The sequence below is a fragment of the Danio rerio genome, chromosome 3 (assembly GCF_049306965.1).
Source record: "Danio rerio strain Tuebingen ecotype United States chromosome 3, GRCz12tu, whole genome shotgun sequence".
NCBI classification, from domain to species: domain Eukaryota; kingdom Metazoa; phylum Chordata; class Actinopteri; order Cypriniformes; family Danionidae; genus Danio; species Danio rerio.
In genome coordinates this window covers 37,350,724-37,375,363 of record NC_133178.1, presented here as the reverse complement: position 1 = coordinate 37,375,363, position 24,640 = coordinate 37,350,724, and the positions used below count along the sequence as shown (strand labels likewise).

General features: G+C 34.9%; 1 protein-coding gene and 1 long non-coding RNA gene across 11 annotated transcripts in view; one reads left to right on the top strand and one right to left on the bottom strand.

Annotated features, from left to right (window-relative positions):
- The window catches only part of asic2 (acid-sensing (proton-gated) ion channel 2), an 814,368-nt gene that overhangs the window by 124,756 nt on the left and 664,972 nt on the right, over nucleotides 1–24,640 (bottom strand). Inside the window, exon 1 of one of the 10 annotated variants that reach the window (XM_073938680.1) lies at nucleotides 8,281–8,409. In XM_073938680.1, the coding sequence (XP_073794781.1) occupies nucleotides 8,281–8,295 (15 nt within the window). In that variant the 5' untranslated portion in view covers nucleotides 8,296–8,409. 10 annotated transcript variants of the gene reach the window in all.
- On the top strand, nucleotides 14,059–16,905 carry LOC137490133 (uncharacterized). The gene is made up of 6 exons (XR_011009501.2): nucleotides 14,059–14,118; nucleotides 14,439–14,549; nucleotides 15,522–15,648; nucleotides 15,825–15,910; nucleotides 16,219–16,261; nucleotides 16,360–16,905. It is a non-coding gene; the product is annotated as an uncharacterized lncRNA (long non-coding RNA).

Here is a 24,640-nt window from a genome sequence, read left to right as displayed (position 1 = left end):
TTTATCTTAAGACACAACCTCTGGTTCACCCTTAAAATGATCACATTAGCGAAAACACTCTTTTTTCCTGATGTGGGTCTGTGAGAACTAGATAATATCTAATTTCAGGATGTGGACAGAATCTCTCTCTGTCACCCTTGAGAGCCTATGTTCATCAAAGCCTTCGAGGAAAGAGCAGTAAAACGACCCCAGTGTACCCTGTTAAGACATATAGGAGAAAGGATGGAGGACTGGGTGCGTTTATATTCATTTACCAATGAAGGTTTTTTACACAGCAGACTGAGCAGAGAAAAAATACAACCATTTGAGAGTAATGGAGCGAAAAAGGGACCACCACTTTTACAAAACCAAGCACCTTTACTCCCTCCTTTCTTTCTGCTTTTACCTCTAATCTGTAACTAAATTAAATATTAAAAGAGAGAGATGCAATACTCAGCTTAAATAAATGAAAACAGAAGATCAGACATAAATGGAAAATACTCCATCACTTAACGATGACAACTTTAATTATGAAATTTCAGTATTTAAGAATTATGGATCTTATATTTTAACCAGAAATGAAATGTCAATTACACATGCTATGACTTAATTATGTCATATATTTCCAATCTTGTTTGACTTACTCTAATCTGTGAAACAGCTACTCTGAAATTAAATAGTCAATTTATTCAAACATGTTTGCAACTGCATAAGGTGAGTATACAATGATATAACTTTCATTTTCTGGTGAGTTATTGTTTTAAAGGCAGTTTAATTTTATCAATCCAATGACACAAAGGGATAGTTAGAAACCAAAAATAAAATATTTACTCACACCGCAAGCACGAGCAGAGCGTTACCAGAGCATTGTGTTTTTTTCAGTGTCCATGTTAACAAATTAGATCTTTCATACTGCGCGCAAAAACACAGTGTCAGCGTGGAGCATGAGCGTTGCTGAAGGAGCAGTGTCGCAATAGAGTCTAATTTTGCTATGCTGCTCACGCTCAATTAAAGTAAGTGCATTGATAATGAGCAAAAACACATTGAATGACAATAAAAAGTATAAATTTTACCCAATAAATGCATTGATAATATCCACTGATTTTTATATTCAATTAAATGAATTTAAACAATTAAAAATGGCAAAAATATGTATTTGAGCCTGAACTACAAAACCAAATTTAGAACTATTTTAGCATTAGTTTTGCGGTGTGAAACAGGAGTCAGGATATTCAAGATCTATGAATAGTCTATGAACAGAGTATGAGGAGACTTTTTTTTTTTCTTTAGCAAAGCATTAACGAAGGTGGTACTGTAACATCAAAGTTTTAATTTTAGATGAACTTTATCTTTAAAAAAGCAAGTATTGAAAGCTTTTAGTGTTGGCTTGAAAATGTGAGCATTTTATGATACCATAAGCTTTGTTGAAACCAAGTCTTGCCAAGCACTTGAGAACGCTTATCTAAGATCGGCAAAAGAGCTGCTTCTATCTATCGCAGGAGCTTGATGGATGGATGAATGATTGAGAAGGTTTCTCCTTACAGCATGTCTCTACACACAGAAAGACATTCAAGATAAATCACCATAGCCTGCAGCTGCCAGACCACAGCCCACAAAATCGACATGAATATTCAGTTTCATCCTTCATGCCTGAGCTAGCGCTAGCAGAGATCAGTCTTCAAAGATAAAGACAGCGAGCGAATGCAATGCTCCAGACACGCTAGGCCATATACTGTAGTCCTCGTTTCCTGCGATGACTGACAGCTTCAGTTTCTTTCTCACTCTCAGTTTCAAATTCAATTTAATTTCAACTGACAGGACAAACAGCAGCAAGGATTTCCGCTTAAGATGGCTCGCGGCTTATTAAATAGAGCACCAGCAACTTAAAGCTGTCCTTCCTTATAAAACCAAAGACTTGTCTTTGGAACATCCGTTTATTATTCAAACTAAGCTTTGACAATGAGCTAATAAGGTATCAACTTTATCCAAAAACCCCTGCAACTGATCATGTTAATCGTTGTCTCACAATATGAAGATCTGCTAGAAGCTATATAAGAATTTAGCATCATAAAATGTCATCTGCTAAACTGTCCCACGAATATAAAGCAAACGAATAAACAACACAGTTTAAAAATAGTCAATAAGCCATTATGACTGCTATTGTTTGGTATAAAAACCTTGTTGGCGCACTGTCATTACCACTTAGTGCGTGTTAACATCCAGAGTCATTGTAAACATGCCAATAGTCATTTGCTATTATTGACCAAGGATGTTTTTTGTGAAACATTTGTGGAGGTTTGAGAAGAGAACACAAATTATACTTTCTGAATAGTCTCTAAAAACATAAAACTAATGAGATGCAAATGCAAATTCCAAAAACTTTATTATTTGTGAATCAAGGATGTAAAATTGCCTTATGTAAGGCTCACATATACACAATACACTCAACAACAGCCAAGACTACACTTAATCCTACGGCACACCGTAAAAAAAAAAAAATAAATGTGTTAGACCAAGAATTCAAGATCTTGTCAATACTGCTTGGCCTTATTTAAAATTTTAATTGCAGTTGGAATAAAATAATTGCTATAGGTTTTCTTTCTTGCCAATGGAGTTCTAAATCGACTACCTGACAGAAAAAAACCTTGAAACGAAAACAAGGTATAATGAGAAGGATCAGAATGGTCAATGCGAAAAATGGAGCATGAAAAGGATCAAAGACAATACAAACTGTCTTCTTCTTTAGAGCATATATGTATAAATCTAAAAGTTAAGTCTGTGTGTATTCAGTAATCTTAAATGTCTGCTTGATCACTCTTGATTTTTTCATGTTTCCAACTGAAAGATATTTAAATGAAGTAAATGGGTAACAAATGATTTTGCAAGTGGCCAATACACTAAACTGTCCTGCTTACATTCAAATATTGTAGCCTTCTCAAGAGATATAGGCTGCGTCCGAAACCACATACTTCCTTACTATATAGTATGCTAAAATCAGCATGCGGGCTGAGTAGTATTTCCAAATGCATAGAATTCGAAAAACAGTGCGCATGAAGTACCATAATAACCTACTACTTCTGGTGAGATTCTGAAGTGCACATACCATGCATGATGCGCTATTCTTTGATTCTATGGTGTTTTAGTTTTTATAAGTATAACACAGGATATAAAGATATTTTCACTTAACTACATTTTTATGCAAATATTACTTACTGACAATGCTTTCGAAGGCATAATCAGTACAGAAAGTTGTAGCAGCAGTCACATGTAGTGCAATGCTTGAAGAGAGCAGCAAACACTGAGCTAAAATGGCCGCTCCCTTGATCGATCAGCTAATTTTCAAAATAAAAGTTCGAGATAAAAACTCAAAGTACATGGCTCAATGGACAGAACAACACTATTGGTTGGGTTTATAAAATAGGGAGGGTGAGGGCAATCGGTCATTTTGTCAGTGACTCAGTCAGTCGACAGCAGCCTCAAGTGGATTTAAGTGAGAACAGCATGCGCGAATGGCACTCGCAAGACAAATTTGAGATTTAAAAAAGCTTTACATAGCAACCACTGGTGGATTCGCGTTAACAAAAAACGCAAAAAATGCCGCTTCCAGGATGTATTTTGCTCTCTCCAGAAATGTATATAGGGGTAAGTTTTCAGAATGAGACTGGGTTGACAAAACATATGTTCCAAGATCAACATACATGTTAATCCAGGATCACATCGTACTTGGCAAAATCATATCATGCTTGAATGAGACCATCCACAGCACAGCTCTTTGGTCTTCTTATATTTAACTTCAGAGAATTCTCTTGGAGTCAAAATTAGACAAGTAATGGCATCTTTAAAATGGTGCCACTGTTTTCATTTGAACAAAGAAAAGCCTTTTATTAGTCTTGAAGCTTGGAACATTTATATCAAGAATGCACAACCTCAAGGTTAGTAGGCTGCAAGTCATGTTATAAAACACATTAATTCACTTTCAATTAACTAGTAACAGAGTCATATTTGCGACATGCTCAGAAGCTCATGTTTGTAGTGTGGATGTTGATGTATGAGTCTGCGTGAGCAAAATTAACTCATTAGCTGGACTGTGCGCTTCCAAGAAAAAAAAAAAAATCTTATTAAACATTCAAAGAAAGGAAGCGGCTCGAGTGTTTTAGAATAAAAAGGCGTGACCTGGTTTGAATGATGCCCATTGCTTTTAATGACACAGACAGAAGAGTTTGTGTGATATGACTGTAGGCAAGAGAAGAGCTGCTACGTGCCATCTCTGACAGGTGAATGTGAGCCAGGTCGGCCCTAAGAATATGCCAATGAGGAATACATTATGATAATCATATTTAGGGAAAGCAGTAGGAGATAAAGCACAACTTGATGTTCACAAAAAGGTCATGCTGATTTACATCTAGTTGTTTAGCTGCTTGCTCGCTCGCTCTCTAGTGTGCTCGTTCAAGGTTTCGATTAAGAATATAGATGCATGAATAAATCAGGTTAATCTGAATATTTATGGGGTTGATGATTAGAGGCTGTTTAAAGTGGTCCAAAATGTCTTCCTGACTGCTAACTACTGTGTTAACACAGAGTGTTTTAAATGCTCCCCGTGGAGGTGAAAACTTTGTGTTTTGTGCCCTGGATATATTATTTGCTGACTGAAAATGTACTGTAGAATGCAGATTGTCTATCTGGCTGACAGGACATTTGTCAACGAAATGGCAAAAAATAAAGACTTAACATTCTGAGAAAATGTGGCCTTTTCTGAAAATGTCTGCACTAACAGCATCCTCAAATCTGGAGAAGTTTCAACCGGCATGCCAGGAGCGTTATTTTTTTGCCATTTTTCATTTGAAGACCTGAAAGTGCTCTGCCATGTCTGCGAGTCTTATCAGTCACAGGCCTGGTGGGTCTTTTTTTATTTTTTGCTCCCTTGTTGCCCGCCACATGGATTATCTTCTTCAGACATGGATGCCATCATTTTCTCATTTCATTCGCTTTCTCCAGGCCCTCCTACATTCCTTTATTCCCCTCTACAGTGTGTGTGTTTATCTCTAAAGTGTCTTTTGCACCATGAAGTGTCTGTTATGTTTCCATAGGCCGAGATTTCATTTTGATGAAATTATCGTTGTGGATACTCAAGGACATGAGTTTAAAGGACAATACAATACAATGACACAAATTATATAAAAAAATAACATAAAAAGTTATTACTGCATTAAAAAAGTATATAAAAAAACATCTAAAATAGAGGTTATCTATTGGCTCTGGTGGTGCCACTTATTCGAGGCAAGGCAAGATTATTTACAGCTGAAGTCAAAATTATTAGCCCCTTTAAGCTAATTTTATTTAGATATTTAGAGTCTACAGAACAATCCATCGTTTTACAATAGCTTGTATAGAAGTGTCTTGAAAAATATCAAGTACAATACTATTTACTGTCATCAAGGGAAAGATAAAAGAAGTTAATTATTAGAAATGAGTTATTAAAACTATTATGTTCAGAAATGTGTTAAATCTTCTCTCATATACAATGGTGATTCAACATGCTTTACATAAACAGGAATAAAAGAAACAAGTATAAAAAGAAAAACAACAAAGAATAAAAACGAATAAACAGATAAAACAGATTAAAATGTCTTAAATGATACATAATACTATAAGACATGATACATTAATACATTTTTATATCCATAGAAACTTCTTATCCATTGAAATATCCATAAAAATTCTACAACATGTTCTTCACAGTTTAAACATATATATATATATATATATATATATATATATATATATATATATATATATATATATATATATATATATATATATATATATATATATATATATATATATATATATATATATATATATATATATATATATATTTTTTTTTTTTTTTTTTTTTTTTGAAAATGTTTTCCATTCCTTACCCCTAAACCCAACCATAACTGTAAGTTATTCCCAAAATCAGAGGGGAATAATAGTTGTATAACACTCATGTAGTACTGTTCAAACCTAACTGTAAGCCTAAACTTAACATAAACTGTAAATTCCTTAATTTTGATTGTCTGTTTGGAATGTTGTTCCAGGATCAACATACGCAGAAGTGTATTCAGGGATATTTCCTACATGGTGAAATCAGATTAGGCCTATGGCATCACTGCTAAAACACGATTTTGGCTTGTAATTTTGTAATTTTCTAACCTTTCAAATGAAACAATGATTTAAAAATGGAACTTATGCTTATCTATTATATTATATTTTACTTTTTTCCAAGTGAAATACACACGAGCACTTCAAGAATTATGGCTTTTTCTTGGTAACACTTTATTTTAATGGTCCATTTAAGTATTAATAGACTGTCTGCTTAATATCTGTTGATACTGCTTCTTCAACAGACATTTAACTGACTATAAGAAACTTTGCAAGTACATGTCAACTTACACTAACCCTAACACCAACCCTAACAGTCTACTTATAATCTAATGAGAGTTTGTTGTTATGTAGATGCAATGTAACTTAAATTCAACAAACGGACCATCAAAATAAAGGGTGACCTTTTCCTTTACTAAATTCACAAAGGTTTTCTTTCACAAACAGAAAACATATTTAAAACATTGTAAAAAACTGCTTGTGAATTATATAATACTTCAATCCCATATGATTTATTTATCGTTTGATCAGACAATTACTTGAAGCAGGTAATTCAGCAATGAGTCAAGTTCAATTCAAAAAAAGTCAAGCAAACTTTTGTCTTCACTTTTTCTGTTCTACCACACATATTCAGTGAATAGAGTAAAGAAGATAAGTCCTTGAGTACAGATCTCGCCTTTGAGTGGAAGGAAAGCGGCTCCAGACCATTATATCCTCACTCTGGACAGTGAGTGCCAGTGCCTTGCGGCTAATGGCATAATGCCAGGATATTTTTGACAATCTGCCACCCAAACCTGCTCAGCCTCATGCTTCCACACGGTCAATCACACATCACAAAATCAATGACACACTGACACTTTTATGGCGTCATCTTTCAGACACAAATTCAATTCAGCAACAGAGTGTGGAAAAAATGCTCGAGAAATTCAAGGTAGGCCTTTATTAAACTCTATGAAATTTGAGTTACTGAACCATTGCACATTTACTAAATGGGACACTTTAAACTGACAGTTCATCTAAAATGAAAACTCTTGTCATCTTTTACTCACCCTCATTTAGCCTTTTTAAACTTGTATGCTTTTGTACACTCTCTTCTTTAAACATTAAGGAAGATAAGAAATCAATGGTAATCAAAAACCATTAACAATAATGTTTGTTTCCCACCCTTTAAAATAAATCTTATAGTTATATTATAGATTTTGTAACTGTTAGGTTCAATAATTTCTTCATTTTCTTTTTGGCTTTGTCTCTTTGTAAAATAAGGGTCGCCACAGCGTAATGAACTGCCAACTTATCCAGCGTGTTTTACGCAGCACATGCCCTTTCAACCACAATCTAACACAGGGAAAATAGGTGCAATAAAATAAAGGATCAATTACATGTACTGCAGCACTGCGTGTGGTCACGTTCATTCACTCGTATGTATGCATGCATGTATGTATGTATGTATGTATGTATGTATGAATGAATGTATGAATGTATGTACAGTATGCATGTATTTATGTATTTATGCATGTTTGTATGTCTATCTATTTATCCGTCCATCCATCCATCCATCCATCCATCCATCCATCCATCCATCCATCCATCCATCCATCCATCCATCCATCCATCCATCCATCCATCTATCATCTATCATCTATCTATCTATCTATCTATCTATCTATCTATCTATCTATCTATCTATCTATCTATCCAGCCAGCCAGCCAGCCAGCCAGCCATCCAGCCATGACACAAATGTAAGTAAATGATGCCAAAAATGTCATTTAGCCTCAACTACTCTTTTAAAAATCTGTCTCTAAATATCATCAAACAGTCTAATGCTGCCAGTGGCTTCTTTGCTCCAAACATCATTCAACCATGATTAAAAATTACAGAGACAAAATATTCAAAATACCTCCTCTTTCTCCCACATAACAGAATAAATCTGGCTAAGCAGGAATCCTGTTTCCTGATTACCACAGTAATTGCAGCCGGCCACCATTTTCACTAATATGACATAAGCAGGTGATACAACACTTATCTCATGCTGAATTCCCATTCCGCCCCAGCAGCTCGCCGGAGGATCCAGCAATGATGGGAAAATTCAAATCAGGAGCATTAAGAAGCAGTTAGACGCTTTTTATCAAAGCCAAAGAGTACCAGAGAGCTCTGACCGCTTTTATCATCATCTGCTCCTGTTTGTTCCCTTAAATCGATTTCCGCTCTGCGCCGTCCATTGTCACAGGATGGAGAAGACGGGGGTTTGGGAGTGGTGTTTACCACTAGTTACATTTTAAAAATCTGTAAGTTGCTGGGTGAGCACTTTGCTTCATGGAACATTAACAGTGATGGGTGCGAGTGGGTGAATAATTCATAATACGTAGTGTAGCAGTGGTAAAACACACACACATGCATACATAAAAACACAGGTTTAGTTAAACTTCATCATCTTTACATCCAATTAAACAAAGAACATTACTGGGCATGCAACATTACACAAATGTAATCTTTTATCACCCCTGTCATAAATGTTACTGCAGTTATTTGTGCTTGACTGGGGCTAATTAAAGCCCTGAAGAGGGAACAGACAAAGCTTTAGCGACAGAAAAAGAAAGCGATCATGTTTTCAACATCCATTATTTTTCCCAGTTGTTTTATCATTTTTTACAGAGCTCATGTGGATTCTTCCATAAATAATTCACTTATCGCCTGTGCCACTTGATCAGTGGCCTCTGCCATTTATTTGCTTGTCTATCTATTTTAAGCAGCTCAAATGGGTTTTTGCTGCTCACACTTATTGAAATGAGTTCATTAAAATGTTATAATGCTGTGCTCTGAAATGCAGCACAAGATGTCAGTCAGTGAAGTTGTTGTGAGTCAGAGACTCTTGCTCTGTTCCAAATCTCTGTGAGCTGCCTACGAAGGCAGTATTTTAGGGCTTAATAGGCACAAGCCAGACATGAAGGCTGGTGCAAAAGGTTGACAGAATAATTACGCAGCCTCTTAAAATACCTTGTTTACGTCAAATTCTAGGTCAGCATTACTTTTATCCTTCCACCACCCAAAAAAGTCAATTTCATAATGCCGAGTGAATAAAAAATACCCAAAATATATTTAAAAAACGCTGATTAAAAAAATTGCTACCTTTCAAACGACTAAGCTTGGCTTTTTAATGTTTTTAAAGCAAGCACCTTTTGCTCACCAAGGCTACATTTATTTGATGAATAGTACAGTAAAAACAGCATTATGGGCTACTAGAAATTTAATATTTGGATTCTGATTTAATGTATTTAAAAGCTATATTCAGCTGAGTTTGCAGCACAAATGATCTTTCAGAAACAATTCTAACATGATGATTTACAGAAGTAAAGGATTCATAATTTATGATTCATTTATTTAAAGGTTTCCTGCCCTCAGAAAAAGAAAAGTAACTTAATATATTTAATGAAATACTCTATAAAAATAAAAAAATGAACAAAAATATATCAATAAAATATTAAACATAATTACATATTTTCATCCAAGTTTGTGCTGGGACTTATAAAATTTCGCATTATTTTTTATTTAATAATTATTTTTTTAATTGTTTTATGATTTAACATGTTTTCAGCTCAAACAATGTTTTAGAAGATATTCTAAGATCATGGTTTGCTTATTTATTTATCTATTTTTTGTTTGTGTGAAAAGTGTGACAATATCCATTTACAGGAGAACATAATCCATACAATGTTCTTCATTTGATGATCTCTGATATCCATCATTTCCATCATTTTGCAGTCATCAAACAAATGTGCAATGTATTCATAGGGTGATACTGTGACTCAGTGGTTAGTACTGTCACCTGACAGCATGAAGGTCACTAGTTCAAGTCCCGATGTAACACGGAGAGTGACACTGACAACTGAGATGAGTATCCAATTGCAGGTTTATTGGGGTAATCAGGCAAGCAATGGTCAACACGGGTGCAAACAGATATATAAAGGCAGTCCAGAATCGTGGTTAGAATAACAGGCGAGAGGTCGGAAGACCATCGGCAGACAGTGATAACTAGATAAACAAAGCGAGGTAAATACACAGGCAAATAAGACTAGGAAAACGCATTGTAGTGTCACTGTAGCAGGTAACAAGTGTGTGCTGCTTAAATAGTATGTGTGATCAGTCTATGACAAACCTCAGGTGGTGCGAGTCTAATCAGTCAGAATGAAGAAGCATGTGTGTGTGTGTGAGCGAAGTGCATGTATGAAAATGTAGTCCAGAAATGGCGGATTTGTGGTCCATGGTTATTGTGAATAAGATTCAGCAATCTTAGGAGTTACCATCACTGGTGATCGTGACACCCGACTGGGTCAATTGGCACTTCTGTGTGGAGTTTGCATGTTCTCCCTATGTTCACATGGGTTTAAATCGGTCTTTCCTAGTGCTGGATTGCAGCTGGAAGGGCATGCGCTGCGTAAAAAATATGCTGGATAAGTTGGCGACCCCTGATTAATACAGGGACTAAGCCAAAAAAATGAATGAATGAATGAATGAATGAATGTATGTATGTTGGTGGTTCATTCTGCTGTGGCAACCCCTGATGAATAAAGGGACTAAACTGAAGAAAAATAAATGAATGAATGAATGAATGAATGAATGAATGAATGAATGAATGAATGAATGTACTTATAATGTAATAAAATCATTAAACATGGAAAAATATATATAATAATAAAAAATATAATGATTTTATTTCCAAAAAAATGGCAGTAACTCATTTTATAATTGACCGATTTTATATCTGTTTAAACCTGTAATAACAACTTGTTATTATTGTTAAAATATAGAAAATCATGGATAAATTTATAGTGGTTAGAAGTATCAACTTCTACTCCTGTATCAATTCTGAGTGGATGCAGCGTGTTATTTTTGTACAAACAGAGCTTCTACCTGTGTAGATCATTGCAAACATGTCATGTTAGGATGGCACTATAGAAGCAGCTGCTTATGCAGACTGAAGCAGCAGCTCACTAAGCTTTCAGACCGGGCATGCTGTCATTACAGCATGAGACTAACATCACAACCATACCATCAAATGCCCTCAATAGAAGATTAATGGTCCTCGTCATATATTATATTCTACGCTCTCTCTCTCTCTCTGAGCCTCTTATGGGTTATATAATGGTTCATCCTCTGTCACAGCACCATCATCCCCCTCATCTGCTCTTTCTCTACCTGTCTCCATCTTTTCCTCTCCGTCTTTATGTGCAAGAGACACTTCAGGCCTGACACCACACCACCACCTCTTCGGGTATGTTTCTATTCCACTGTCAATCACTGAGTCTTGCTGCGAGGCAACAGGCGATGACCCTAAATCAGACTTATCAATCATTGTGCTTTGCCTGTGGGGTCATCTGTTATCTTAATCAAACCATTTATAAGATGTGACTTTTAGGTAGATAATAAATCTTAAGCTAAAAAATAAATAAATAAATAAATAAATAAATAAATAAATAAATAAATAAATAATAATTAAGTGGTTTATTAAGCCACCTTAAAACATAAAAAAGAAAATATTTTTAAGACTATACTAGCAACTGGTGGCCATTGATATGAAAAAAATATCTATATTTTTAAATATAGATCTTCCCGTCTATCCATAAGAGGATTGCAATTTGAATGTATTAATAATTTAATTACACAAATTTATTTTTAAACCTTTATGACTTCATCAAACAAGAAAAATAAAGTAAATGAGGAAAATTAACATGCAGGAAAATGTCACAGGGTTGTTTTGGACACACTTAACTTCTATTACAAGGAGATGGATAGACGGACGGACGGACGGACGGATGGATGGATGGATGGATAGAGGGATGGATTGATGGATCGATGGATGGATGGATAAATGGATGGACGAATGGATGGACGGATGGATGGATGGATGGATGGATGGATGGATGGATGGATGTATGGATGAATGTATGGATAGAGGGATGGATTGATGGATGGATAGATGGATTTATTAAAATTAAAATCATGGGTCCAAAGCAACTCTAGATGTGTATGTTGACTTTTTTCACAATATGATAAGTCATAATTGTCTAAAACTAAATGAGTGTGAGTAAATGATTCATACATTCTATTTACAATGTGTAAGTTAGCATTGATTAGAAATGTATCGTAAAAGCTAAAATAGGAGATCAATTAAGATGAAAATATCAAATGTACCTTGATAAATATAACAAGAGAAAATACACATTTTATATAACTATACAAAGGCAAAAAAAAACAATCGTGGATGGCTTTAAACAAGCATTTAAGTGAAGAAGATTACACTGTGTAAAACAATTAATTTTATTTAAATAAATTAAATTATTATTATTAAGTTTTTAACACTGTAAGCATGCCTTTCTTGTGTTTTTTAATGTTTAAACCATCTGTTTCATCAATCAATGCCATTTCTGAACAATAGGGTGAATTATATTTTTTAGATTAAACTACCATCTACTGTAGCATGTTGATTTTTAGAATATCTGAGTAGGCAAAAAGGAAAGTGGTTTATGTGACACTAGGCATTAGGTAGTGATAGCACTAGCTGCTTGATAATGTAGTCAAGCCAAAGGCTATTAAAAGCATTACTGTTATATGTCCAACACTGTAAAGTGCGCTTCCTAAAATGCATTAATGTTCAAACATATATGGATGAACTGATTAACACTTGCCATTGTGTGTTTGCTGCTTTAGTTTAGTGACTGAAAGTGGAGCAGGTCCGAGCTGGTGCGATTAAGTGGAGGTGAGGAGTAATTAGCATATACATTAACTGATGCATACTAAATTAGGCAATGGTGGATACTTTAATTTGAGACATGTTAATGCATGAAGAAATTACTTTCAGTGTACATTAACATTGATTACAAGAAATTACTTTCAGTGTACATTAACACTAATTAACAAAGGTTCATTTTGAAAGAATAGGTTACACAAAAAATATATGCCATCCAATGTGTAAATGCCTTTTAGTGCTTTGTGATTAATTATAATGGAGGTCAATGCTTACCTTCTTTTTAAGAGTCCAAATCAATCAAACACATACTTTTTTATGTACCATTTTAAGGAGAAAATTACTGAAGGAGGACTTTCAGTAAGTATTGACACAATTTTTAGTTAGTTACCTCACAACCATACCCGCTAACATTCCCATTTTTCATGGGAGTCTCCTGTATGTCATACTTATCTCCCGCCTGCCTCCCATTTTGTTATTTCACCCGTAAAACTCCCTTAATTTTACCCCCACTCCCGGTCCTCAGCTTTTTGGTACAGTCTGTAACATCCCTAGGTTGCCAACTTTGGTATAGTATCTGATCCGATCGCAGTGGCCGTTCGACCCCGGTCCATAATAGTACAGTTACCAAGACCACAGTGCAGTTACTAACTGGTTCTGAACAGTGTTATTTAGACACTTCACCCCTGAGAACCACTTCCACCCCCCATGCCCTGGATTTTCTAGATTTTCATAGACAAATGTTGGCAGGTATGTTTACAACACAGTGCTTCCCACAGATTTACTTGCGGTGGTAGCCAAATTAAAACACATCACCCACTGCACACAAATGGTTAGCTACATGTGACAAAGAAATAATGTAATTATTAACAATATTTTTTATATGACACTGTTATATTGTTTACTTTCAGAGGGTTAATTCTTTTTTTACCATTATTTAAATAGAAATCCACTATATTTCTTAATGTTATGCTAGTCAGGAACCATTTGCACACACTGATACACAGCAAATTCATCAGAGTTAAATTCTCGGTGTTGAAGCATTTCAGAGTAAAGTGTTGACGTTAAAGAGTTAAGATTTTGATAAATGAATATAATAAGAGTTAGAATTGATTTTATTCAGTGCGAAATCAAGGAGTTAAGTTTTCAACAATTGGTGGTGTTATTTCCAACATCCGGGAATTCATGCAGCCCCAGTCACTGAAGAATTTTCCAGACGCCATTTTCCATCTGAGGTTTAGAACAGCAACTGGTGAGTCAAACTACCTAAATGTTGGTATTTTACAGACTTTCTTTAAGGAAATACAGTTGTAAACATATTGTTAAGTTAATAACTTTAGAATGGAGTGACAATTTTAAACTTCTGCGGTTCATTCATGGTCGTTTGTGTATCTAGCTTAACTGCATTACTATTGAATTCTTTTCAATAATGTTTTTATATATGCTCACGCATACATAGTGCATAAAAACATCAAATGTACATGTTCAACACATTTCTGTCACGCTTAATGCCATTTTGTGCGTTGTTACCCATCTGTAAAATAAAATCGACACTTCTCCTTTAATTCGAAGCAAACTAACTTAGCGAGGGAATCCCTGGAGCGCCTAGCCTACTCTGCCCGGATGCTAACAGCAACACAGGACGGTTTCCATAAGCCCTGGAGAGTTTCTAAAACATATCTGGTGAGTAAATGAACATATGCTTACTTGTAAAAGGCTTCCTGACTGAAACATATGATTGTTTGTTATTCGTGTAAGTTACGTTAATTTGGTTATTTTAAACACCGCGGCCCTTTTAAACTGGTTCATTCGTGGCCGTCCATATAACGTTACCGTTAGTCCATAGACTCGTGTGATAACGTACGTTTGAAATATATTAAGTGTTGACAACCATTAAAGTCGGAATGTTAACATTAATGTCTTTAAATGACCGCGTTTGCACTTTATCAGACATTTAACGTTACAGAAGTCTCCCGGAAGTTGCGAGACTAACGTTAACGTTATCTCGCAAATGCACAGAGACTCCCAGATGCTCAAGTAGATGCCCGCAAATGAATGATAATCTCCCGGAAATCGCGCGTCTCCCGCCCGGTCATTAAACACTTTGCACACCCCTCTCCACCGCATCCCTCCCAGCTCTTCAGGTACGTCGCGCGTCACCCCCACCGCTCTTTAGGAACGTCGCGCGCAACTCATCCCACCGCTCTTCAGGTACTCATCTCTCCCGCTACCTCCCGCAAATCAGCTCTGTATCCCCCGAAAATGACTTTTCCCAACTCGGGATGTCTGACGTTAGTAAGTTAGGCTAGTTCTGTAGTCAGGAACATCTTAGTCAAGCTTTTTCTCCAGCATGATATTGTGCTTAAAACTATAGGCTAAACTTAGCATGTACTGTACACAACATTTCCGTTTTATTAAAGACAATTTAGTGCGTTGTAAACAGCCACCTGTCTGTAAAATTAATCAACTGATTCATATTTGAGCAGCCTAATGATGATACAGGTTTGATTTGTAGATTTATTATCAATAATCAACATCTGAATCAAAACATATCTGAAAAAGTGTGAGGCATACTTTGTGATGTTCACCTCTCTTTTTTATCTGAAGGTTATGCATATGTGTTAGATACTAATGTGTTGTTGTTTTTTTTAACAGCCACAGTTCTCTATACAATAACACAAGACCCTGTGACGGTGGCTGATTAGAGACGGATGGTGTATTTCCAGAGTTGGTGAAATGACCAAGCACACCTTCTTGGTCATATGTGGTGATAATAATGAAGGTATGTTTGATAAAGTTCTGTATTTGTTTCACAATAAGCTGAGAGGGTATTAGAGCATTAGAGAATAACAAATGACATGAAGGTGATAAGTTTTGTATTGTGGGTGAACTGTTACTTAAATAATGTTTTGCTCTTTGCATTGCACTTTTCCTCTTCTGCGTATCCTAATATTTTAGATTATATTTGGACCTGAAACATCTGCTAGACTCCAGGAAAGGTGGCGTCAATACTGGACCTGAAAGGGCCTAACAAGATGAATCTGGTAAAGAAACACGCACACACACACACACACACACACACACGCACACACACGCTTACAGAAAACTGTAAGTTTATGAATATTTTTTACACTGTGGCCAATATTTTGGGGAAGTCAGCATCACTAAATGATATAAAAGATTTTAAGCTCCTCTAAATTTTGCTCCAAGTGTTGTGTTAAATTCAGGATTCTGGACAGACAGCTGCCTGTTTTTCCAGTTCTAGTCATAGTGGTTAACCTAATTGTTTTTGGAGATCCAACAGTGATGTATGTGTTTTTTCTACTTTTCCATATCCTGTCACCTCAACCAGCTGGGAGAGTCAAGTTGTGGATCATCATGAAGATTTTCAAAAGGTGAGTTTAGATTTCTTGAATGTTTTATTTACTTTAAATGTTCTTTTAAATATATCATAGAAATTTGATTGCAATTTGTTTTCAAACATTTTTCTTAGTCATGCTGGAGTTTTGAAGAGTTGTTAGATGAGCATCACCCTACAGTATATCCGTGCATCAGGAACCACCAGACGAGCGATCAGCAGCTACTACATCGTCATGGATAAAAAGATCATCCTGTGGCTGGGAAGCACTTCATTCACAGGACATGCTTGATGAGATTTCCTAGCTCCAGTTTGTTTTCACACAAGTTTACAGCATTTATACCTTCATTTAAACTGCTGTGTTTGATATGGAGGAACAAGGAAACACCAGAAGTGAAAGATTTGCACGCCAAGTTGTTTAAAATGTAATTTCAGAAGAAAACTATGCGTTCAGAAGAAAACTATGAGTGACGATATATTGAACTTTCAAATTGCACTGATGAAAAATCAAGTTTGGACCAAAGGACTGAAACAGCCTTTTTGAGCACTGGTCATACATATTTTGTTGATACTGTCTGTACTAATAAAACATTTAAAGCATATTTGACATTGTTGCATTTTAAAAACTAAATGAATTGTTGAAGTTGTGAATGTTTTCAAATAAAATGTTTTTTATTTTGTAATTTACAGTCTATTTGACCTTTTTACCATATTTACACTCAAGAGAGTTGAATAAAATAACAATATATTACACCAGGCGGTGTTAAATATAGTTACATTTTTTAACTCTGCCCAGAGTTAAAATTAACCCTTACTTCGGTGTCAATGTGCCAACCCTTTTGAAAGTGTTGATTTAACTCTGTTTTGAGTGGACCCCATGAGACACTTTCAAAGTGTTGAAATTAACACCCATAGAGTTGTTTTGGGTCCCCATATTTTGCTGTGTAGCACACTAAAATCTGCTGCTGACATTTTCTTCTGTATACAGTTGCCAAAGTATTTTAGACATGTACAAAATATGTAATATATTAACATCAAACTAACACAATATACAGCAAATGAGAAATAAATAACATAAAAATGAATAAAATTAGACCATATCTCTAAAAATTATGAGAAAAAGATTAAAAAGTGTAGATTATTCAAACATGACAAAGTTTATTAGCCTTTTCTAATGGTGTACAAATCTTTTGCAACCAGTTTAGATGTCATTTTATCCTCTCTGAATATATAGTAAAGTTTTTTTGAGTCATTTAGATTAAAAAAGGAATTATTTAATGTTCATCTCACTCTCACGGCTGTGTGCGCTCTCTGTCAGCTGCGAACCCAAGCGAAAGTAGAACATGTGAGATGTGGGAATCCCAGTCTGTGGGAATGTTGACAGATCTAGCTCTCACAGAACCAGCAGTAGGAAACGAGTAACAAGACAAGATTTTCCACTAATTAATCGATCGCGGATACTTGGTTTATGGACAGACACACAAAAAAAGTAAAAAGTTGATAATAACAGTAAAAAAAGTCACCAAATATACTTGGGCAGCCATTATTACAATGGGTGGCCCACTCAAGTAAGTCTATGTCTGGGAAGCACTGACACTGATACACAAAAGGTAGTTTATAAATTATTGAGAAACTTGAAGCAGCTCTTCTTTCAGTGAAAGAAAAGTCATCAATTTAAAAATTTCAGCATTGATGGCAAATGCTGGATACAAATAAAATATATGGCAGAGGAGCAGGGTACACATTTATCTTAAGACAGTCAGACTAAAGATAAAAACTGTATGATGAGTAGAAAGACAGCAGTGCTCAGGGACAGAGGGATTTGGCCTTGGCGGCAATGATCAAGCCTGCAAGTGTTCGAATAAGATGTTGGATGAAAGGAAATGTTAAGCATGAAAACCCAGGGGTCCAAAAAGCATAAGCACAAGCATTTGAGGAGAAGCCACATGCATCATGGATGAGCTGTTCTTGAGGGTCACTTCAGGTAAAGCTCACTAAGTTACTAAATCCTCCTCGTTATTACCAGCCCCTCCATTTCCCCTAATTCTCTCAGCTGTCAGTTACTTATTTACCCACTCCAGCAAAGGCCACCAATCAGTGATTCAGAAAGACAAGAGGCCTGGTCTTCATTAGCTTCTTCAGAAGTGTTATCGAGAGCATCATGATCTGTGATGGCAGTGTTTGCAGAGGAAAGTGTGCTGACTGAAAGAGAAAACCCCTAGAGCTGTACTGCATCTGGTCCTCCTCCTGTTTGATACAGTACTCACACTGTGCATTTGAACGGGTCATGAACTGAGAAATCAAAATTCCCCTGATCTTTTGACATGCTGTATCAGAGGTCAATGTACCAAACAAACATGTAACAAACATTGTGCAAGTGTCAAGTCTTTCTTTTACTCTTGAAACAGCTTATATTTAAGCCAATCTGCCTAAGTGACAGGTTTTTGAATGTGACACTTTATTACATAGTTACTAATATGACTAAACTCACAGTAAACTCACAGCAAACTCCACATATAACAAATAACAAGAAAGGCAAATAAGGGTCTATGTAGAAACTAAATGTCCACTTTAGTTTCTCCCGCACTGTGGGAGTTTTAGAAAAGTTAGACTAACTGTACAACATGTAGTGTACCCAGCAGCTCATTAGAATGCATGGCATCTGCAGGAGAGGTTCTTCTCGTCTTCTCTGGATTTAGAGGTCTGAGAGGTGCTGCTCTGACAGCCAGCATTTTTAACCTTCCACAGGGAAACAGTGACCCCCTCAGCAGCACGATAATGACATACTGTGCACTACACACCGCTGGGACCTGAACAAAGTCATTTGTAACTGAACCTTTACTGTACCTTCAGATTAAATTTAAAAATGGCTTCTGCTGGAAAAACGACCTTAACAAAATTACATTTAAACTGTTCCAGAAATGACTTAAGCTAGAATAAATCAAGTAAATTTAAATGCTACTATAGTATGTGTTTTATAGATAGACAAACCAGAGAGTATTTCTTTTTTTTATTTGGTGCAAGTTTATCAGGAAGTGACATTTTTGTTCTCTTTGACCCATTGGATGGAAATATTACTTCATTTGTAATTTAATAACATTTAAATATTTAGATTTTATAACATATTAAATATGGCAAATTATGTTATAAACATATAAATATAAATGTATTCATTATTCATTTTCTTTTCAGCTTAGTCCCTTTATTAATCTAGGGTCGCCACAGGGGAATGAACCCCCAACGTATCCAGCACATGTTTCACGCAATATCTGCCCTTCCAGCTGCAACCCATCTCTGGGAAACATCCATACACACTCATTCACAAACATACACTATGGACAATTTAGCTTACCCAATTCACCTATAGTGCATGTGTTTGGACTGTGAGCGAAACCGGAGCACCCGAGGAAACCCTCACAAACACGGGTAGAACTGGCAAACTCCACACAGAAATGCCAACAGACACAGCCAAGGCTTAAATCAGCAACCTTCTTGCTGTGAGGCGATTGTGCTATCCGCTGCACCACTGTGACGCCATAAATATAATTGTTACATCTGAACATTTAAATGTTTTAAACAATTTACCAATTCTGCGTATAAGCCTAATTCACATCTTTGGAGGGAAACACAGCAACTGTTAACTAAAATGAAACAGTAAAAAGGTACACAAAAATAAATATCAGAAAATATATATTAAAAATTAAAGTTATTAAAAGTATATAAATAAAAATATGAAACCAACACTGTTGTTATCAGTACATATGTTTTAAAAAATATAGGTCCCACTTTATATTAAGTGGCCTTAACTAATATGTACTTACACAGGAACTAATAGTTTGTTACAATGTACTTACTGTGTAAATACATGTATTTACTGTGTACTTATGCTTGATTAAATACATGTATGTTACATGTATTAACTTTTGTAGCTACATTTGTAAATACACTGTTGACCATCCCTTACACCTTAACCCACCCTTAAACCTACCCAAGCCACCAAACCTGTCCATAACCCAACCTCTATCCCAACTCAAAAGCATCACAAGTATTCTCAAATCCATTATAAACACAGTAAGGACATTGTATTTATTTTGTGATGTCAGTACATAGTAGTTAAGGACACAATATAAAGTGGGACCAAAATATAACTAAAATACACAAACAAATAAATAAATAAATATAGAAACTTGTTTAGAATAAAGCAGCATAAAGAAAAATGTAACAGTTGAAAATAAATAAATAAATGAATAATTAAAGCCTCTAAAGAATACAGCAACAAAAAGAAAAAAAAATAAACAAAGTTGAAAATAAATAAATAAAAATAAATAAACAATAACTAATAATAATAATAATAATAAACAAATACTACAGTGCATAAAAAATGCTGGGTTCGACAAAATTGATGTATGTCGGGACAACATCAAAAAATATGTTGTTTCATCTCAATTTAAGTAGTTTGATTACAGCAAACATGATTTTTTAAGTGTAGACTAAAACCACACTGTACAAAACAGTGACAGAATATGCTGTGCTTTGAAATCTCTGTTGAGACTCTCATACTTATTGTAATATTAAACTGTCCTTTAAGTGTCTGAAGTTACTGGGGAAATGCATTCGCTCCATATGCTCTGCTGGATGCCAGTGACAATAACTTGACAACACTATTGTCACAACACCAGGCATACTGAAGATAAGCAAGTGTGATTTTCTTTAACCACAGGTCTATCATTCGATTTTCACATCCATCACTTTCACAGTACATCCCTCAGATTCATGCAATCTTCCTAAAATTCACATGGGATGGCCAGCATAATGCCATGGTAGGTGCAAAAGTAGTAGTTGTCCAAACTAGACACACAAATAACACTTGTTTTTTTCTCCACCTGTTGTCATCTCATTGGTCTAGGAATTTGTTCTCAAACATTACATCTGTTTGGCTGTGATTGGCAGCAGTTTCACAGGGAATTTCACATCAACTTGATGCTCATGTAAAAGCTGTGTTTTGCAAAAACTGTTGCGGTTGGAAGTTGAACCAGTGGTCTTCATAATGCAGCACATTATGTGTTTTTGGAGGATTGACTGCTGTGATCCTCAAGGCTTTTGACCAAATCCACCATGACTTGCTGCTCCAGCAGAGCAATTTCACATGCACTTCATGGGTCAGTAAATCAGTCTGTTAGTGTCCTGCCCATTGGCTGCTGGGTTTACCGTTTCCACCGGGTTACAGAACAGGTATTACAAGCACTTTTTAAAGAAGAAATTCAGGAGACTAGAGTGTTATATTATTTCTTTCCGCCGGCTGTCTTTCAAATGCAGAAACATTTTATTCAAGTTTTTAATCCTTCAAAGCTACCTTTAAATTCAGATGTGCTCAGCTTAGTAAGGTCTTCATAAAAAATATTCAGAGTGATCTCATTTGCAGATATTTGACATAAAGTGTGCACATAGTTTAAACATTTGGAAAGACAATGGAAATCACAATAGTTAGGAAAAATTACCCCCAACATGTACACAGTTAGTTATTTAAATGTAATTGGTTACATTACAATAGCTGCATATGTTTTAAAACATTTGCATTATTTTTTAAGTTACTTCAGCTAAATTACCCCAGAAGGATGATTTAATTTCTAAACAATATTTTGCCATTGTATCATTCAGTGTGTTTGAGTGTTTTTTTTTTTTTTTGTTGCAGTCTGACAACAGTTTTTGTTCCACACAGATATCTGATCATTTGACAGCTTTTGTTTTAAATGTAAATATATATATATATATATATATATATATATATATATATATATATATATATATATATATATATATATATATATATATATATATATATATATATTTTTTTTTTTTTTAAATTAAGACAACCAGGATTTTTCTACAGTGTGTAATTTTGTATGTATCATCAAAGCGAGAACATCGACAGCAGCCAAACGAGTGTATAAATTGGGAAGTATATGAAACTGTGTGAACTTTTTTAATTAATGTAATTAATTAAACTTAATTCATTCTAATAATGCACAAGAACTTGAGGTAAAGCACAATGATTACTTGTCATCTCTCTAATCTCTTCCACTAAATTAAAATCTTTATGGTCTGACATTTGAAAGCGAATCAAAAACAAAAACTACTTAAACCAATTTGGATTTTAATCTTACTGTAGTTATATAACCAGTCACTGGCAAAATATTAGTTTTAAGCACAATTACAACACATACTACTGTACATAACCTTGACTTTAATGAATTTGTTTTGTATGTCACATTTTTCCTTTTACAAATAACCAAGAAAACAATAAATCCATACTCAAACGAAGTACAGTATATGGGCCTATCACAATATCATTCTTTACGATATATTGCACCAAAAATATTGCTAATAACAATATTATTGTTATTTTATGACACTCATTATAAAAAGCCAGAATAATGACATAATATTATTACAAAGCAAGTATACTCTTCCAAACAATACATAGTATTTTATTCTTAAGAATATTTTACGTAATTATAGTCATTTTAACAATTTAATAGTTAGGCATTGGAATTAGAATGTGAAATAATAAGAATGCTAAGAAACAATAAATCTTAACAAAAAAAAGCAAGGTAAAAAGTGACAGAGGCTACGATACCTGCTGCCATATCTATTTTCAGTTGTCAGGCACCCGCTTGAAAATATACTCAAGTAATTTATAGTAAATACTATAGTGTTTTTTTAACCATACTGACACTGACAATCCAATAGAGATAGAGAAGTTGCACAATCAGCTAAAATGTTGCTAAAATTGATTTTTATTTATATGAGCGATATATATTGCATAACCAAAAATGATTGAGGTCATGTCCATGTGTTGTGCGATAAGTCGATATATTAATAATGGTGAAAGGCCTGACAGTATACCTGTTAATTGAATAAATAACTGCATTATACAAATCACAATCATTAATTCAGTGAAAAAGCATCTTTAATGTGCTACTGAAAAACAGCTACCAACATCTTTATGTATTGAAAGTAAGTAATTTAACAGCAAAATAAAATGTTTGGGTGTACTATCCCTTTTACTGCACTTTAATGATTACATTCAATTAATCTCAGTCTAAACTAAACCAAATTACTCTTTGAGCGTTGTGCAAACCTCAGTAGATTTCCAAACACTTGAAGATCTCTAAAATTGTTCATAAGCAAAAGCTTTTATGTTTTAAAGATGTTGTCAATGAGCAACTTTGAGCATTTCATTGTCTAGGCAAACATAAAATTGTGTGCAAACTAGAACCACTTTGCATAAGCATATTTATGAATACAAATTAGATTGTGCTGAAATAATGTGGAAAAAAATAATATAATTCAACATCAGATCTTCATTAACACTACAGGACTGAAGCTGAAAAATGTCCATTTTCTTGGCATTGCACCTGCCCAAATGGGCCGAGCTGTTTGTTTGCCCTTGCTACTGTTCAAGGCCAAAATACTTACAACGGATGTGCAATACAGCTCACACACACATGCACACAAGCACTTACACACAAAAGCACACTCCATAAAAGACCAAGATGAGGGATGAAGGTTATTAGCCAGTGACCTTTCATATGCATTGATGACTTTGGCCACTGAGCTGTGAACTACTTTAGTTAGAAGTAAAATATGCAAACGTTTGTTTAGCTCAGTGACACATTATACCGTAGATTGCTTCTGACTGTTACTCCATGCATTCTTATGTATATTAATAACAATAAGTTGGCCGCATCTATCACATTAATCTATGAAAATGTTATCTGCATTAAAAGGATGCTTCAGTCTTCATAGTAATGAGATTGAAAGAAGAAAAAAAAAACACACAGGAGAATTATTTTACCCGAGCTATGAAAATACAACAAAAGTGAGTCAATTTGAGCTACGGGAGAGCAATGTGTGAAAAAAAAAAATCTGTACTTTATGCTGTATTATTGAAAGCATGCATCAAAGCGCAAAAAGATATCTGCAGAGGATAGATAAATATTAAAACCTAAAGTGTTTGGCTGGTAATTAAATATGTTTATCTCTGTAATGCTTTTCTGCACATGCCCTGATATTTAAGCGGTTTATTAACATGTCCTTTAAGATGCCAGAAAGCACTTCAGCTGCCTTAGAGTGAGAAAAGATGTTATTTAAGAGGAAATTGTTCTCTGTTTCCATCATTTAAGGCAGAAAAAAACGATAATTTAATCAGGTTGTTAAATGTCCTGACACCGGATATGACAGGTGACGAAAACTTAAGGATCTACATAAAATGAAAGCACATTTTATCTGTCTACTGGCAGTTCACGACAGAATTAAATTAATAACTACAGCATCAGGACTCTTGGGATAAGGATTCCGGAAGCATTGAAAAACTAATTCATGCAATATGAATGTAATGCATCACGCATGGTCT